This window comes from Harpia harpyja, chromosome 17 (assembly GCF_026419915.1).
Source record: "Harpia harpyja isolate bHarHar1 chromosome 17, bHarHar1 primary haplotype, whole genome shotgun sequence".
Lineage (NCBI taxonomy): Eukaryota > Metazoa > Chordata > Aves > Accipitriformes > Accipitridae > Harpia > Harpia harpyja.
This window is the reverse complement of record NC_068956.1, coordinates 24,840,893-24,859,456: the sequence shown is the minus strand read 5'-3', so window position 1 is coordinate 24,859,456 and position 18,564 is coordinate 24,840,893. Positions and strand designations below refer to the sequence as shown.

General features: G+C 49.1%; 1 protein-coding gene across 1 annotated transcript; it reads right to left on the bottom strand.

Annotated features, from left to right (window-relative positions):
• Positions 1-9,917: 9,917 nt before the first annotated feature.
• On the bottom strand, positions 9,918-11,961 carry RASL11A (RAS like family 11 member A). The gene is made up of 4 exons (XM_052812944.1): positions 11,811-11,961; positions 11,670-11,726; positions 11,513-11,592; positions 9,918-11,325 (listed from the first exon to the last, which is right to left on the bottom strand). Exons 1-4 carry the CDS (start codon positions 11,929-11,931, stop codon positions 10,873-10,875), a joined length of 711 nt encoding a protein of 236 aa, XP_052668904.1. The 5' UTR covers positions 11,932-11,961; the 3' UTR covers positions 9,918-10,872.
• Positions 11,962-18,564: the final 6,603 nt, after the last annotated feature.

The window sequence follows — 18,564 nt, the reverse complement described above, 5'->3', positions numbered from 1 at the left end:
TAAAACAAAGCAGTGAACACCCATGAGTTAATATTTTTATAAACCACTTTTGAAGACCTGTGAAACTGCAGATTGCACAAGTTCACCAAGGAATAGGTTGATTTCATTAGGAAATGTGGAGATTTGGGGTTGGTTTTGCTTTTATCACATCTGGCTTTCGCTAACTGGGGCAGAGATAACGATTTGTGACTTGGGATGGCAGCGAGTCTCCTTAACTGTGGCCCCCGTGGGGTAAACCTGACCTGCGGGAGGGCTGGGGAAGGGTCAACGTGATTAGATGCCACTTTTTCCCAGAGATGCGCACGCTGAAGTGAAGAGCTTCAGCCCAGGCTCGGCTGAAGATTTTGGGGAAGGGGGTACCTGCACCCTGAGCCCCAGGGCTTTCCTCTCCAGCGAGCACAGAGCCCCGCATCCCGCATTTGGTCATGATTGACGAGGCGGTTCAATGTTTCCATGGTACGCTGCTGAAGTGGAGATGGAGAAAGTGTCCTGACCGCAGGACCACAGACCACAGCTCTGTTGCTTTTCAGCATGGGGGAACCAAAAAGGAGTTACTATCGAGAGTGGAAATTATGACAATTACACCAGATTTCTGCTGGTATTTGCTGAGTGATTCTCTAAATTAAGTCATTTAAAAATGCCCCTCGGCAGTATCCAAGCCACAGCTGATGGTCACGCACGAGGGCTTGGGTTCCCCCCCAGATGGGAGCAGCTCCAGCTGCCAGAAGGAGGGTGCCACATCCATCCCCCCCAAAGCGATAATCCCAACGCCGGGGGGGAGCAGCTATGCTGGGAGAAGACTTTTTGTGGTTTATTTTTCCAGATCCCTTTCACGTTCAGCAGCACACCCTCCCTGCGTCTCGCGGGGTGCTCCGGGAAGGCGGGCTGATGGGTCGGTGGGCAGCCTTCAGCCCCCCGGGGAGGATAACAGGCCATTTCTCCAAGGAGGTCGTGCTCTCACAGGCACCCACTAGTGTGGCTCCAGCGTGTTTCAAGCCATGAAGAGATGGAGCTCCTGACAGTGAAGGAATGAAATGCATTTCTCTAGCCCAGAAAATGTGAGGGTCGGGGGGGGCCCTTGAGGACCAGGTGATGTGGAGGAAGGAGCTGAAATGGGCAGAGACTCGCAGCTGAACAAAGCAGAGGGTACATCGAAGAGATGACAGAAAGCTGGGGCTGAGCAGGGCTCAGGAACGCGTCCAGCTTTGCCAGCCCCAGAGCAGGAACACCTAGCCCCACTGCCCTCTTCTTTCTTCTTTTTTATATATATCTCTAGACTGTTCTTAAAAATTCCGAAGGGTGAGATTTTATGGGATTGCTGTGCTCCTTTTCCAGAGTTAACTGTCCAGACCCTTAGAAATGATTTCCAAATTTCTGGCCTAAATCCCTGTGCTGCAGCTTAAATCCATTATTTGCTGTCTTCTCTACAGCTGACACGGAGGAGAGAAGACAAGCCCTGCAGAGAGGGAGCTGAGCTGTGGAAATGCCTGAGGGCAGGAGGGGTCCTCACCACTAAGCCCGCGATCTCAGAAATGAGGGGAGATCTGAGCTGGTGCCATGGGCCCAAAGTGCAAACGGATGGGGAATTGCAGTCTGGAGGTGGGATTCCAAAGAGGAATGCTTTTGACCTGCTGCCCTAAGCCCAGCTGAAGGCCTGGGAGGTCAGAGAAGAGTAACTGTGGCCCAAAGGGTATGAAAACGACAGCTCAGGAGCAAACCATCCCCTTGTGCAGAAAGACCAGGAGTTTGTCTAAGCAAGTATCTTCTCAATTAACTGACATGCAGAATAAGAGATAACGACAATTGGAAAAATGGGCAGGCAACCAAAAGGAGCATGCAAGCATTGTTCATTCACTCTGGGATGAAATCAGAAAGGACGAAGCCTAGCTGGAGCTTAGACTGGCTAGGGGCAAAGAGAAACATGAAGGGATGCTACACATACGTTAGCAGCAAAAGGAAATGTGGAGAAATTGTGGGTCCACCAGTGAATGGGGGAGACAACACACTGACAGATAATAGGCAAAACCCCAAAGCATTTAATGCCTTTTTTGCATATGTTTTCACTGGCAAAGCTTACTCCCACACCTTCACATGTCCAGCGTGATTTGGGAAGGAAAGGAACAACCAATGGGAGGAGCAAGAAATGAAGGTCTACCTAGAGAAACTGTAAGTATTCAGATCCAGGTGAGCAGACGGGATTCACCTGAGGGTGCCAATGTGACTTCATGGCTGCCGTCCATCATCAGAAATTCATGGTGATCAGGGACAGCTCTGACAACTGGAAAGTCTCCCGCAGCATTTTCATGCAAAACCTGAGCAAACATGAGTTGGACGAACAAACTGTTAGATGGACTGAAAATTAGCTGGACCATTAGGTCAAAGAATAGTAATCAATGTTGTGATGGGCCATCTGGCAACCAGTAATGAACAGAGGACCCCAGGGAATGACACGGGAGCTGATATTGTTCAATATTTTCATCAGTCACCAGGCTGATGACACAGAGGGCACTTTCAGCACATTTACAGATGGTAATAGATTAGAAGCAATGACATCCAGCTCCATTTGGCAGAGCTGGTAGAGCTTCAATCCAGAGGGACCTTGAGAAACTTGGGACTTGTGTCAATAGAAACTCCTCAGAGTACAACAGGAGCAGTGTAAAGCCGATGCGTTGGTGTAGGATGGCATCCTATTGCCTACATAACAGCCATGCAGGAAAGGATCTGGGCTTTACTATGAGACTTCAGTGAGAATTTAATGCGAGTCAGGCAAACCATATACTGGAGATGTGTTAGGAGCAATGTGACTGGTAGTCGGAGGGTAGTTATTATTCCCTTTCTACTCAATGTTGGTGAGGCTGCCCCAGAAATGTTGTCCCACGTTGGGACTCCCAGTTCAAGAGGTCATTGAGAAACTGGAGAAAGTCCACCGGAGTGCTGCCAAGATGGTCGGTGGCCTAGAGCGTATAATCTGCAAGGAGATGCTGAGGGACATGGGTTTGGGTAGTCTGGCAAAGAGGTGGCTTAGGAGAGTTCTAAAACCAGCCTGCACTTACATGGAGGGGAACGACAAAAAAATGGAGCCAAACTCTCCATGTTAGTGGCAAGCTATACAGAAAAAGCCTGGTCTTCACTGGAGTGAAGAGGTTTGTCTCTTCGGGGGCCTGAAGGAGCGTCATGGAGTGGACCTCTGTGGTGGACCTCTGACCACCCACTCCAGCCGACAGCTCACTGCCTTGCTCTGCCTTGGGAGGCCCCAACCAGCTCCCTCCGAGCCAGTGCCCAGGCACTGCTCTGGGAACAACTCATTCCCCGAGTTGTCCCCAAAAGACAGCGTGGACAGGGTGGTGCGAGGGTCCTCCCCCATGACCTTTAATAGGACCCTGTCAGGCATTGCACCCTAAAATGCCTCCACAAGCCTCGTGCAAGACAACACAAAGCCTGTTTTGCATTATAAAAATACCACTCTCATGGGCTCAAACACAGCTTTCAAATAATTTTGGATATTTTGAACTGCAGGAGGAAAAAAAGGGAAAAAATTGTCATTAGGGACCTGAGTATCCCAGAGGTCCCAGAAGAGACCCAAGACTGAATGCTATTTTATGTAGACCTACATAATCTAGGGACAATTAGCTTTTAGCAGAGTGGATATGGACCAGTCCACTGGGCCCTGGAACTGGGATTTAGTCACCAGCCCTCTTTCAGCTGGCAGCATAGGCACGAGCGAGGAGACTTACAGTCGATTGCCAGGGGAAGCCTCCCCCATGGCTGTAGGTCCCGTCCCCCAGCTCAGCTCCCTTCTAGGAGGACACTGAAGACCAGGGAGGGCACAAGCAGTGAAAGGTGGAGCCCACCGTGTTACCTCCACGTAAGTAAGAAGCTTTTACAATTACCAGCTCCCTTTGTACAGCTCGGAAGCACGTGTCTGTGCAGCGTGGTGGGGAGGAGAAGTGACCTCTCCTTACCTCTCCTTCTCTGCTGTGTCCACGTGAAGGTGGACCCGGGAAAGTGCCAGTTTCCTCCTGTGTTTTCCCCTTACTGTGCAAGAGAATGATGCAGGCAGCAAGACGGTTCATTGCCCAGATTAAAATAACTCGGTTCTGTTTCAGATCTCGCTTGTATTTTATCAGCTTCGTATCTGAACATCTGATTAACAAAGGCAAATGGACTATAACATCTTCTAAGCAATCTTGCTCAGAAATCCCTGAAACAATCCAAAGCCAGGGAAAACAATTCATTGCATCTGATGCATCAGTTCTTGGAATTTTAGCTATATTAGGCAATACCTCTTTGTGCACTCAAATTAGCCTAATTGCATGCATATTTATTGTGCTCTGTTCTTTAGTATCTAGGCAAAATCAAAGTAGGCTGTTTCACTACTGAGATGGCAATTTTGCATAAGAAATATGCACAGTTTTACATCAGACCAATAATGCTATTCCATTATTCAAAACCAGAGCTAAAATTAGCAGTCACCTCAACAGTCAAACGCATATTTTATCTTCAAGGTATGAGCCCGAATTAGCACAGACCTCTGCCTCCTATCAATAGCTTTTAATTCTAGATAGGCTCTTCTACACCAAGATCATTGGCATGAGATAGGCACGTGAGATTCAGATTATGTCTTACGTTTGCATCTTCCTATTTAAATACTAAAGGGACTCCAGAAGTCACATTCCATCTGCATCCATTTGCTATGTGCCGGAAAACTACATAAAACTCCAGATCTGACATTTTATGTGTCTTTTTAATAGCAAATGACTTGCTGGTACCTGTTGAAAGGAAAATGGAGTCAAACCCACCTTCAGAATTGCACCTGCTTGTGCTCACTCCAGAAGCACCAGTGCTTTCTTGAGGCCCTCCTTAATATTATACGGCATCTTTCCCCACATTGGGTGGCCGAGGGATGGGGAGCCCCCAGCACAGAGCAGGTGCTGTAGCTCATCTGCACATTCTAAATAACAGCCAAAGCCTCGTTGTGCAACAGCCACAAAACGGTCCATTAGGAGGTCTTTTAATAGACCATACGTGAGCAGCACTTGGACAGATGGAAAAATTCCCTCTTGACCAATGCTGTGTTTTAAGCACCCTTAATCTGCAGGGACATTGCCACTTGAATGGGATACTGGGCACCTTGAAGAATGCAATAAACCCAAACAAAGCTCTCTGGTTTAGCCTCTATACGCTGTCTGAGACATGAAGGGGTGAGAGAAAGGGTAAAAAAAATCATAGTTCTGATATAAAATCCTCAAATGTCCCTCCTGCCTGTGCTGACAGAGTGGTTACTTCATGTCTAAAGCCCAGGCCAGCTTTTTCCCAACTCAGTTCAGAGGTGGGTGGAGGAAATGTGGCTGCTCAGAGATGGTGAAGAATGACAAAATACTGTAAATCTGGACCATGGACTTGTCTCCTTATTGCCGGGGTGCACAGACTAAGGGGGGGCTGCCCAAGATGGGCGCTTCACACAGGGTGATTCCTCCCTGTGAAGGAGCAAAATGGTCAGATGTGCCTCCTTCTCTTCATGGGCCGTAGAGGACGCTTTGCTCAGAAGCTGCTGAGATGTCTCAGTTCAGGTGAGGGCCGGACCCAGGGCTAATTCCTGGGGGCTGGGGGGGGCAGCTGCCCCCATCACTGGCGCTAGGCACGATGGGGTGACAGCCAGGCTTTTTCCTTCCCAGCAGCTGAATGCAACTCACCTATTTTCACCCAAATGAGCCTAATCGCATCCATATTTATCGCCTGCTGTTGCGTTACTGGTAGGCAACACCTCCTTAGCTGCTTTAGACCCTGTGGGGCTGCCAAGAGCACGCTGCTGTCGCTGTGGTTTCTCCGTGATCTCTGCACTCTTCGGGCTTCTGCCAGTTCTGTCTCCTAGGGTTAAAGAGACCTTCGACTTTTTAATATCGAAAGAAATGGTATCAGTGGGAAATCTGCTTGCTGAATATGGTTCGGATCAAACCATGTTCTTAAAGGCTCCTGGAAGGTTTCAGGGCTGTGAGCCCCAGACAACAAGCACATCGCTTTGCCTGCGCTGGGATTTGTTTGCAGGAGGGGAAGGACGTATCAGCTGCAGGACCGGAGTTTGTAATTCACCTTACTGCCCCAGCCGGGGGAGAGTTTAGTCCCCTATTCTCAGAGCTGCTCCCAGAAACAATATTTGCTGATACTGGGTTACCATCCCAAGGGGGGGAAATTACTATGAAATGTTTACAACAACCATTTGAAACCTGAGAAGAGGATGTTTTTAGTAACGGGGAAAGAGCCAAATACCTTAGAAGAGAAATATTCCAGCTTCAAGAATTAATTACCGCTTCCCAGTAATGCAGGTTGACAAATAACCTTGCGCAATTTCCTGGACAGATACATTTTAATGGCAATATTCTGCACAGATCAAGAGCAAAATAGAGTTTGCTGAACCATGACCCCACAAGCCTGGGCAGATGCCTTTGCCCAAGCACTTACCCAGCAAAGCCCAAAGGATGAGGCGTGGGGCTAAAGCAGCCACCTATACACAGCAGCTCACACCATGAGGGCCTCTGGGTGAGGACGTCTCCTATGGATGGTTATGTTCAGTCAAGAAAGGAAAACATGGCTAGCAACCAACCAAGTGCATTTTTAAAAACGGCAGCTGTAACATCTATGGAGCTCTAGAATCATTATGCAAACTTTACTACATAGTTTTTGAATTGTAAATCAAGTATCATAGGCCAGCGAAATGGATGCTTAGTTTCTGTACCCTAATTTTTCTTTTGGTACTGTGGGAAGATAGTACATAACTGGTTATGCTCCACAATATACACTGGCAAAATAAGTCACAATATGCATTTATACTTCTTTCAGTCGAAAGCATCAAGCAATGAATGTAGTAAGAAAACTTCATAAACCAATTATCTCAAAACCATTTCCAATAAAAAGGCATTGCTTTCTCCTGTTTTTTAGATAGGTGGAAAGAGGAGAGCGGTGGAAGAGCAAGTGTGAGAATCAACAGGGTTTTCTGGAGGTCTGAATTGTCAATAATTACCCCAATCCAAGCTGAGCTGCTGTTTTGTGAGCCATGTTCTAACTCATAATAAGCTTTTCAGGGATGTCACTCTGAAGGTACCTCGGGAAGACAGCTCTTTGTAGGATTGCATGTACCTCAGTGCAGTGATGCAGCGACAGCATCACCCCGGGAGATATTGCTCCTAGAAGGACAACTGGCTTTGGATCCTGGTTTTAGGAGCAACTGAAGAGATCGTGCTGTCTTACCAGTGTGAATCACCAGCAGTCACATGCCAAGTGCAACAACTGCCACAAAAGGTCAACTTTCCCTAAAGGACTTTATCCTGAACCTATTCAGACCTTCCTAAATAAACAGCAGCTTCAGCAAAAGCTATGAAAGTCCCCCAGGACTAAAATTGTTTTCTAGGAGGCCCAAGCATGGGATGCAGATTTATTTCCAGTCGTCCATCCATCCAAACCTCGACTGCTTTTGCTCCCTGTCTGAAGCTGGAACCCAGCTCTTGCCCACGGTGTGAACGCGGTCCTTCTTGTCCATGGTCCATCTCGTCCACGGTCCTTCATCCGAACAAACCACAGAAATACAGCATGGACCTGCGGCACTGACCATCCTGTGTGCTGATAGCCAAGACCCTGGCAAGAAGCAGCGAGGAAGCAGCCTGAGTCCCAGCTCCTTGAGCAAGGCAGAAAACAAGGGGACATCCATAAAGCCTTTTGAAGAAAACATCCCTATCTCTGTCTAGGGATCTGTGGCTCCTGAACTGAAGCACATGGAACGGGTTGATGGCAGCAGCTATTTTAAAATTCATGAAGTCTTAAAGCATTACTGGATGATTTCAGTGCTGGGAGATAACTAGACAAAATAGCCCAACAGGGGGGAGATGCTGATGTAGTAGCAGCCATAATAGGGCGTGATGCCGCACACAGCCCTGCTTCTGAAAACCCACTCATGCGTCTTGTCAGGGGAAATTGCTGTGATTCTGTTTCATAGTGGAGGTGGTGGGAGGAAGGAGGCAGACGCACATTTTCTTCTGATCAGGGAGAAAGGCCAGGCTGCACCCCACTTACCCTCCTGAAGCTGCCCTGGCCTCTGGGTGAAGGGCTTAGAGACTGGTGATGGCAAGTATTCTGTAGGAAGGGCGTGAGTGGCCATGGCCCAAGAGAAACAAGGCTTTGGAGCTCCTCTGCTAGCACTTGAGAGATGCTTTTCCCTCCCTGCCCCGCTGTGCCCCTCTTTGCCTGCTCGCCCAGGACTGAAGAAAACGCCAGGGCGAAATGAGCTGGGAGCCAGTGGGCTCCTCCTGCACCTCGCCTGTCAGCTCAGGGTTGCCCAGGCTGAAAACTTCTGGGGGAAAGTAAATCTGTGCCAGCCGGGGCAAATCCTGACAAACAGCTTAAATGCCTAATTTATGTACTTGTACCCAAAAGCGTTATCCAGAATGCCCCAGCTCAGCTGCTGCCTTAGACTGGAGGCAGGTCAGAGCAGCCCTCCCTCCCTGCCGTGGGCATGCTTTAGCCAGTGATATTCCCCATTACATCCCCGAGGGGCCTCATCCTGCTCCCAACACAGGGCCAAACCAGCCCAACAGCATGGAAAGCGTGGGGAGGGGACGGGAGGTCTCCACCTGAACGTGGGTGCCTACGTAACGAGGGGCATCTCTTTAGGTTCTCCCCATCGCAGAGATGGGGCAAATGACTGTATTTACCCTCCTGCTCCTGCCCAAATTCTCCCCATCCCACAGCAGGGCCCCGAGCTCCTGCTTTGCCAGGGGCAGCGGGAGGCACTGGAGGTTGGTGCCTAATGCTCTTCTTCACCTTGTCTTTGAGGACCATGGCGAGACGCAGACAGGTCCAGTACATGTTAACTGCCCTTTTAGCATATTTTTTGCTCATGTATAAGCTGGATACCTTTAGCAACTTGCTTGGTGAAACTCTGTACTGGATACGGGAGTAGGAAATCAAGCTTCGTCATTTCCAAAACCAAAAGCTACAGTTTAAAAACCCACCAAAACTGTATCACAGCGGCAATTTCTCTTGGAAACAATTTGTTATCCCTGATTTCAGGATGGTGAAATGCTGCATAAATACCACACTTGTGATTTTTCAACTGCCCTTCAAATTTCCCCGTGAACGTGTGGCCCATGTGGTGAGTTTGAGTCTGCCAGGGATGTGATCGTTCTCATCCCCCCCGTCCCCCTGCTCCTCTCGAGCCCCCAGCCCAGAGTCCTGGGCCTGGCAAAGCAACTCTCACAGCAAAGAAATATTTAAAATGTGTTCTAAACAGTACTTTGATTTGTCCAGGCTGTCACCATGCGTTTGCACTTCCATGAATTCACTCAAGAGTTTTGGACCCAGTTTGCAGTCCCAGTTTCAGTCTGTTCCTGCAGGTCTGGAGCTGGCTCCCTTCGGCTCTCCCATTCCCTTTGGCAGGGCGGCACAGGGCCTTCAAAAAGGAGATCTACAGGTAACGTGCCTGGATGGGGAATACTGCTGCTGGCATCCCACACCCCTACCCAGTGCTAACACGGGGCTCTGATGCTTCCTCGCAAAGCATCATCCTTAACTCGCTCAGTCACCCCTCCCTCGATTACCACCATCAGGAAGACTTTCATCTGCAGATCAAGAGTGGAGGTGTCCCAGAAAGCTTCGCGTCCCAGGGGTCAGAAACAACCGAGACTGCCCGCTAACTGCAAGGCACAGCAGTGTCCCTGCAGCACAGGGACTTACACAGCAGCTACCCACTTTTCCTAACAAAAGGAAAGAAGAAAACGGTCTTTGGAGTTAATCTATGAGATTGAAAAAAAAAAAACCCAAAACAAAACAAAAAAACAAAACAACAAGAAAAATCTTACTGGAGTTGTGCTTAAGTGGGGACACCAAGTTTCCCCCTGTACAGGTTACTCCACTTCCACACCTTCTACTCAGCATGGAGCAGAGCTTTATTTTTTACCAATACCATGCACATAATTCAGAGGCATATTTGAAGTGCAAACCCCACATTCCATGTTCAGACATCCAGTAAGCAGTTAATAAAAACCATTCTAGTACGGTACAGAGCTTATGTGAAATAAGAGTAAGAAGTCTGACCTGTTTCCAATGACTACAAAATTGCCCTGGGAAAGATAAAGATGTGATTCCTTTTAAATGTAGCTATTTTATTAAGGGAACCTACACATCAGTCCTTCCTATCACACATCTCCAGAGAAAGCAACAGCCATCCTACACACTCCCCTGCTGCGGATTGCTCAGCACTACAGTAATCTGTAGGAGAAACTCAACCCTCCTGTCAAATGCTTTCGGCTCAAAAGATTAATTCTGTGGGATAGATCTCTACAGCACATCAGAAATTGGAACTCATTCCTAACAGCTTATCATCATTCAGGCGATTACAGGTGCAAATAAAACAGCAGTTGTTGAGGGAAAACAGAGATCCTGTTACAATCAGAATTCTTACAGGCTAAAAAAGCTTTTTTTTTTTTTCTCTCCATATAAAGCTTTCCATCAAAGGCTTTCCAAACATTTTATAATGTTACATCATCATCATTCCCATTTTACAAACAGGAAACTGAGGCCCAAGAAACTAATTTGTGCAGAGTAAACCAGCAAATCCCAGCCCAAAACAGAAATGGAATCAAAACCTCCTGGCAAAAACCCCCTTCTCCAACTACCTCTATTTAGTTGCTATGCAGCACTTTTTTTTTTTTTTTTTTTTGTAAAAATAACCTAAGCAGTCAAACAAGAGGGACTGGCAAGGAAATTGCAAGCTTCAACATACTTACTTCCATACTGCTGGCATTAGTACAAAAATAAAGATTTTCATTAACTAGTTTACAAAAATAAAGTCTATGGAGTCACACAGGATCTCATCGGGGGGGTTTATTTGACTTTGGGAGATAAAGCCTGTTTGAAACGTCTCTTTAGATCTTGCATGTTGGGAGACCTGGGCCGAGGGATGATGGACGATCGCCTCCTGTCCGTGCTGCCGGCGTGCTGTAGTTTGCTGACCTCCTTGCAAAGATACTGGAAAACATCGCAGACGCCTTGGGAGTCATCGCTCGTGGAGATTTCCAAGAACAGGCTGCCCAGTTCGTTTGCCAGCTGTAGTCCCTCTTTCGCCTGTACTTGCCTGGCATGGAGGAGGTCCGCTTTGTTCCCCACGATAATGATGGGAGTCCTGGCATCTGGGTGGACCTTGCGTATGTGCTGGTAGAGAGGTCGGACTGACTGGTAGCTGCTGTAGTCCGTGATGGAGTAGACCAGGAGGAAGCCCTCTGCCCACTTCACGCAGCGGGACAGGGAGTCCAGCACCTGCACGCAGTCTTCCTGCACCTGCAGGACGACAGGGAGCACAAATTGGGCATCGGGTCGTGAAAGTATGAAGCCTGTATCATAGACGGCACCGTTCAACAGGTCCAAAGGGAAGCCCGAGCGCCGTCTTGGGAGACTAAGCCCGGCCCTGTAGGAGGCTGGGGCTCAAAACCTGAGAAGAACCGATCGATCCGAAGCGTCTCCGTACCTGGACGCTCCCCGGCGTGTCTTGGATCTGCACGGCAACGTGGTCCCCCTCCAGACGGACCAGCCGGGAGTAGAGGCTGCCTGGGGAGCAGAGAGCCGTCAGGCACCAAGCGGCGGCCGCGGGGGTCCCCGCCGCTCCCCGCCGCCCGCCGCCTCACCTGTGTTGGGCTCGTAGTCCCCGATGAACCGCTTCGTCAAGAACCGCACGATCATCGCTGAAACACAGAGGGGCCGCGTTAGGCGGGACGGACAGGGGCAAGGGGGGACAGACAGACAGCCCCCCCCCAAGCCCCACTCACCGCTCTTGCCGACGCCGCGGGCGCCCATCACCGCCAGCCGGACCTGGGCGCCGGGCGGCCCCGGGGCGCACTCGGCGATGGGCGCCAGCAGGAAGGGCTGCGACATGCTCGGCAGGCGCATGGGAGGCTCGGCTCCGCTCGGCTCCGCTCGGCTCGGGCTCGGCTCCGCTCGGCAGCGGCTTTTAAAGGCTCCGGCGGCAGCGCGGTGCCGCCCCCCCCGCTGTACCGCCCCCGGCCCGGCCGCCCCGCCCAGCAGTCCCCCCGCAAAAATCTCTTTCCCCCCCCCGCTGCCCACCCTGGTTGTACCCCTGCCCTTTTCTCTCCACTACCTTCCCCGTTCCCAGGGTACGGGGTAGCCCCCCCACCCCTCCGTGGGCGCAGGCACCGGGGAGGGGGGGGGACAACAACAGCGCGGGGAAGGCCATGCAAACCGCGGCCCAGGTTTGGGAGCGGGCACGGCAGCACCCTGCCCTGCGTCGCCCTCGGACGGCAGCACAAGTCTCGCTGGGTTTGGGAGGGTGCACCTCCACACCCCACGCCAGCCCCAACCACGGCAACAGGCTCCTGCTGTACGCACCCTCCCCGCAGCGAGGGACTCGAGTCACGAACGCAGGGAAATGATTTATTCTTTTACCTCAGACTATTTTGTTCCCCACACCTGGACGCATCCCTCCACAGTCAGTGTTGAAATCCCGGCTTGTGGATCAAGCAACGGCTAGCCCTGAAACCAAAGCGGTCCACGGGGCCTTGAGGTCTGGATTAGGCCCCTTGGGTTTTTAAAGCGGAGGAAAGTTTCAAAGAAAGGCGCTCCACCACCGGCTGCTGCTAAACAAGCCTCAAACCTGCAAACAGCTGTGTGGATGTTTCAGTCTCTCTGCAAACCGTTGCCCTGGCTCCTGCGAAACCGCTTCCGCAGCGCACAGCTTTGCAAGCATGTAAGTGTTTACAAGATAAATAAACCATTCAGGGGCTGCTTTATTTTTATCAGGGAGATAACACAAGCCAGCAGGAAACAACATGGAAGCAGCCAGCAGGTTGGTACTCGAAAGGAGCGGGATGGGTCTGTGGTCTCGCAGCCCAGTGCCGTGGGGGGACGGAGCCGCCATGGGAGCTGCTGGGCCCCGGCTGAGGGGCTGATGCCCTGGACACCCCCAGGCAGGCAGCCGAGCCGAACCTTGGCAGTAGCGGGGCTGTGCACTGGTGCTACACTCCGTCGCCTTCCCCTTCCATACAGCTCTCAGAAGATGCACACAATGACAACAGGTCATGTTTTTCCTTGCTTTCCTCTTGTCCTCCCCCTTACTTTCGCCCTACATCCACGCAACAGTCCAGGTACCCGATCTGCTGTGCACCTCTTCGGACATCCACAGCCCCAGTCCCTCCAGTGATGAAAACTCAGAACAAGGGCACCAGCATAATGTCACTAGCTCTGCTCTACCAGAGCCGAGGTGTTCCTGAGGAAAGTGAACCCTCGGCACCGTGGGGACAAGGATGGGGAGGAACTGCTCCCCCCTTCCCATGGGTGCAGAGTTCATGCAGGGAGCAGAGGCACAGCTCAGGCTCTGCACCCCACCAGTGGCCAGAGGACCGGTCATCCCCGAGAGCAATGTTCTGCCCTGTTTAGATTCTCCCCTGGTGCCCCAGAAATGTTCTACCTAATGACAATTACACACTGCTCTTTGCTGAAGGGTTACACACACTTCACAGTAAAGACCACACTAATTAATATCAGTTAAAGTAGTGCCTGCAGAAAAGCACAGTGGAAGAAGTCCTGTTGATCATTTGTGTTACTCTAATGCCTAAGAACCCTTACGGTAACATCAAGGCCACTTTTAACCTCAAAAACTGATTGTCTTTAAAATTTCTAGCTCACTTCCCATCATGCCAGTGAGCCCTTTTCTTTTTGTAACAAGATTTCTCTTGTACCACTAAAAGCTTTTGGTTTCCAGAGGTTCATGCTATTGTCATCTGCTCCCATTGTCATGCAGCACCACTTGTCTTTGGCCTTGCTCACAGTGCCAACACAGGCTATTTTTATGCATTTCTTTACAAAAGAGCTATCAGAGTACATTCAGCATGCCCTTGGAAGAACGCTACCAAAATGAGTCCGTTCCAGGCAGATGATTCCCAGGCGCTGAGCTAGGAAAGCAGTAGTATTAAACAACCACTGCTCCCAAAACTCGAAGAGCTCCCCCGTTCTGGGCAGCTGTGGAGCTCATGCTGCCTCACCTGCTACTGAGAGCACCCCCAAAGGGCAAACCGTGATGGTTGAGCACAGAGATGACAGTGTGCAAACCCAGGTAGGAAACCCTGTGAAGGAATTAATTTCCAAGGAGCAACAGGCTGTCTCTTCATCAACACCTACTCTGGTGCAACAGGAGCAGCTCAGTAGGTTGAAGCAGTTGGGGCTCAAATTCCTCACACGTGGGGGCTCAGATTAGCTGTCCTCGTTCTGCAGACTAAGCGATCCCTAGGACGTACGAGCCTCAAAGCTATTCCAAGGAGCCTTTACTTTCTCGGCTGGAGGACCTACTTGGAAGCACCAGGCTGTACTTTCACCTACCCTGTGCAGATGGACCATGCCACCATCCCTGTGGTCTATCACTATCCCCTTTCACACAGCACCACCACTCAGTCCCGCTCACATGGAGTCCCAGGGACACCACAGGGCTGCCTGACCCACCTCCCGATTCCAAGCTCTGGTAACATTCAACAGCAGGTACTCTTGGGCGAGGTGGCTTACTCCTGTGGCTGCAGCAAGGAGGACATCCTGAGAGCCTCTGGAGCAACATTCTCCTCTAAGAAACAAAATGCCCAGTGTTTTCCTGGGAGTTTTTGCTGACGTTGTGGAGTCAGCTAGAAGTTCCGGGCTTAAGATTGGCAAGACCATGTGAGGTAACGAGCAGCAGGCACAAAGCTTTTCCATGTAGAGGAGCAGTGGTGAGAACCTTTGCTGTGAGCTGGCATGGCTTTGCCACTCTCCTATGAACTTTCAGGAGCACAAGCCCAAGTTCAAGACTGCAGTATTCCTTAGATTCCACAATTCCTAATGATCAATGGCTAAAGAGTTTGAAGTGGGCATGGACAAAAAGGTGACTGAGGGCCCAGGGGCCATCACCCAAAGCCTCTTCCTCCAAATAGTGGGAAATGAAATCAGCAACCTCAACCAGACCTTTGCATTTTTTTGGGTTCCTGAGCTATATGGGTGCTGCTTATGGGACCAATGTCCCTACTCAACACTTCAGCAAGGATGGTTACAACTACGCAAATCCCAGCAGCTACAACTTGATTCTTATGCAGACCTTGGCAGCACATCCACTGAGGTAGGTGCATGGACATGAAATGCTCATGATCCGCGTCTTCCATACCACCACCCTCAGAATCACAGGGGTTGCCGGTACCTTGATCCCATGCAAGGAAGCCATTTGCATCAGTAGGATGCCCTCTGCACTGTGGGAGACTCTACCCACACCCCTGAGTCATGAGGTGCTACCCAGACAATGACAAGCCCAGTTTAGCCATGTCTTTTCACCACACACCCTGAATTATGGAAGCCACTGCACCTCACAAGGACAGCGGGAGCCTGTCTGCCTGAGCTGGGATAGGGAGGATCACGTTCTCTAGCAGGTGTATGCACAGCTCTTGGCATCCTCTGGACCAGTCAGGACACCCCAGCACAGCATCGGCATCTGGGATGCCAGCTGTCCTTTTGATCACGAGGGCCATGAACATGCTGAGTCCAGGACTGCACTGAGAAGGACAAGGGAGTGAACATCAGGACTGTTTCCCCCATCTGATACATACAACAGGAAGATTACAAAAGCATGAACTGTTTGTACGTCCTCATGGCAGCTGCTCACCTGCCTCCCCCCCAGGAATGGGGCTGGAGGTGTCTGCACATCCCTCACCCCCCCTTAGGCATGCATGCTTCACCTTCTCCATCCTGGGGTCCTCAGCCTGCAGCCCCTTTGCACGGGCATGGTTCCTCCTCCCCTGTCCTTTCTGCCTTTTCAGCGACCTTCCTGGCCACACACAGTATTAGCACTAACACTTGCCTACACAGCCCTGGGGAAATCTCAGGCCTCGGTGCCACTGATACGCTAAAAGAGACAAAAACCAACAGCTTGGGAGAAGGCTTCCTTGCTTCTTCTCCAAGAGAAGACAGGAAGATACTGGTAGGGCCTTCGGCAGGGAACCAGCTGCAATGGTTTGAGGCAGTAAAACCTGGAATGGAGGAGGCAGCTCAGCCCCCACCTCCTAATTAGGCTGAGTGGTACTGAGACAAAGCACTACACTGAAGTGTAACGGCTTGTGCTAATCCACAAGCACTTCACTCTCCGCATGTTGTACAGGGACAGCCTGTCCACCAGCTCTGGGATAACAAAGACTTTACGCTAGAAAGGGACTGGAAGACAGGCAACACATAATACTGAACTTCTGTGAAACTGGCTTTTAAACAAGGGATTCCTGAATTTTGCTAGCTCAAGGTGTGTCCAATTAAATGGGAAACCGATAGCTTTGCAGATTTCACAAGGGTTCTCCACAATTCAAAGTATCATGGAATGAAACAAAATTCAACTGCCACAGTGTGGAGCGGACACACCTAACCTGTAGCTGGCACGCACGCTGCAAGCTTTTGCTCGCTAGGCACAGCCTCAGAACAGGAGCGCAGAGAAGCAGTTACAGCTTATGGGTCTAGTGTGTAAAACCCCTTCCAGGGAGAGCTGAAGGGGAGAGGAACTTGCAACTCCAAACACCATAGGAAATGTGTATCCTCCGCCCAGAGGGGCAGAAAGGCTGAACTGCCCAAAATCACTCTCCTTCCCTCTCAAATCTTCTCTAAGTTCTGCATACACCTAAAACTACTCTCTTCTATAAAGAAGGATGCATTTCAATTTAGACAGTAGTTTCATGACTGAAGATGTCCTGACAGGCAGTTTCTTCAGCAACTTTTCTCAATTCACAGATCTCCCTCTTTTGTCAGGACTGTGCAAAAACAGGGCAGCTGAACACATAGGAAGCAAACTTCAACAGCAGATAGAGATCTGCAAATATCTGTGCTGTGCTTCTGCAAACCTGAGATTACCAGGAAAACCACCACTGCACTGAGAGCAACTAATAGGTAGTGTCTATAAACACAAGACAGGTTAAACCTTAGTTAATTTGTCCTGTTTTAAAAAAAAAAAAAAAACAAACAAAACCCCAAAACCACCCAAAAGGCTGTTCTCTTCCTGTACAAACCCAGTTCAGTCATTTCTGGGAATCCTGACCAAGGAAAGCATTCCCTCCTCCTCCTCCCAGCCCACACACAGCTTCCAAATATGCATTTATGAGCATTTACTGTTGGCATAGTGACCTTAAAAACACCAAGACTAAATAAATTGAAAATTGTTGCAATGCACAGCACCTCTGGAAGCACAGCTCTTAAATGAGACCCACTGCGTGCTGTTTAGTCTTATTATTCCAAATTGTTGAAAATAAATTCAAAAGTTTAGAACTACCCACCACTTATAGCTACCGTTAACCATTTCATCATGATGCTACAGCTAATCCACTTGAATCTTGGCAGATAAGTACAAGACATAGAACCAAAATAACTTACACAAGCATGCCTAAGAGAATTTAAAATACCATCACCAAAGATTGTACCCAGTAAAAACTCCCATGTAACTCCTTCAGATGCAAAGCCCAATGGAAAATGATACTTATGAGTCAAATACCCATTTATCCTTTAATTTATAAGCAATCTGTACACAGTTTCAACGCTTCTGCTTAAGGCACTTCAGAATTAAGGGAAAAAGCAAACATCATCTCTCCATTTCTTACTCCCAAGCCTACTAGCTGTCCTACAACTGACTATACAATAATTTTCAACAGTCAATACCTACAAATTGCTTGAGATCACTGCCCTCCCTAGTATTTTACTCTCTCTAAACATAGACATTAGTTTTACATCACTTACTTGAGGCAGCTAAGCAATGCCTTACATCACACTTAGAAAGGCAGATTATTTATCCGTATCTATAACACAGTTAAGCTTAAGTTTATGCATGTTCAAAGCTAACTAAGCAGGTTACCTTCAGCAGTTTCTTTAGCAAGCTTCACACCATTTCAAACAAAGCTCACAAAAACAGCACTGGTTAGTAAGTAGTCAGCTAAAGATGTTCTTCCATTCAAGAAACCCTGGGCAGGTAGCAGTGGGCTTTTGTGAAGTATCAATAAAATCAATGGGGTGAGAGGAATGCATTACAACATCCAGGTAGATGCTTAGATTCAACAGACACACAACAAACATACAAAATGCAAGTGTTTAGCTATGCCAGCCAATTCAAATGATAAAAATCAACTTACAAAGGCTGGCAGTTTTGGAATTAAAACTTTGTTTCTAAACTACTACTACTTCCTAAAAATGGTTATTGGCCTGAGGATGTTCCAAAAATCCTTTTGCAGGTTACAATGACAAAAGACTAAAATCTGCCCACAGCCATTTCTCAAGAGGTTGCTTTCGAAAACTGTTTCCACAATTCTTTGGTATTAATCTGAGGCCCCTTAGCCAAAAGCTTGTATCAATGAGATCTGAACCCCATTATCTCTTTTCCCACACAAAAATTAAACCTGCAAGTGACACTGTACAATTCTTGGTATATGCTCTTAGTTTGCTGGTGAAATATTCCATGTTCTCTCATATTACCTCATGATCATCACTAAGCATTAGCAAATTTCAGTGTCCCCAGGATTTATGGTCTATATAAAA

Bases quoted from the DNA above. Each gene is read 5' to 3' on its own strand.
- RASL11A (XM_052812944.1), bottom strand. From the start codon at position 11,931: ATGCGCCTGCCGAGCATGTCGCAGCCCTTCCTGCTGGCGCCCATCGCC. The intron at 11,593-11,669 runs GTGAGGCGGCGG...TCTGCTCCCCAG, and splicing joins GGACTACGAGCCCAACACAG to GCAGCCTCTACTCCCGGCTG. The intron at 11,326-11,512 runs GTACGGAGACGC...GTCGTCCTGCAG, and splicing joins ACACGCCGGGGAGCGTCCAG to GTGCAGGAAGACTGCGTGCA.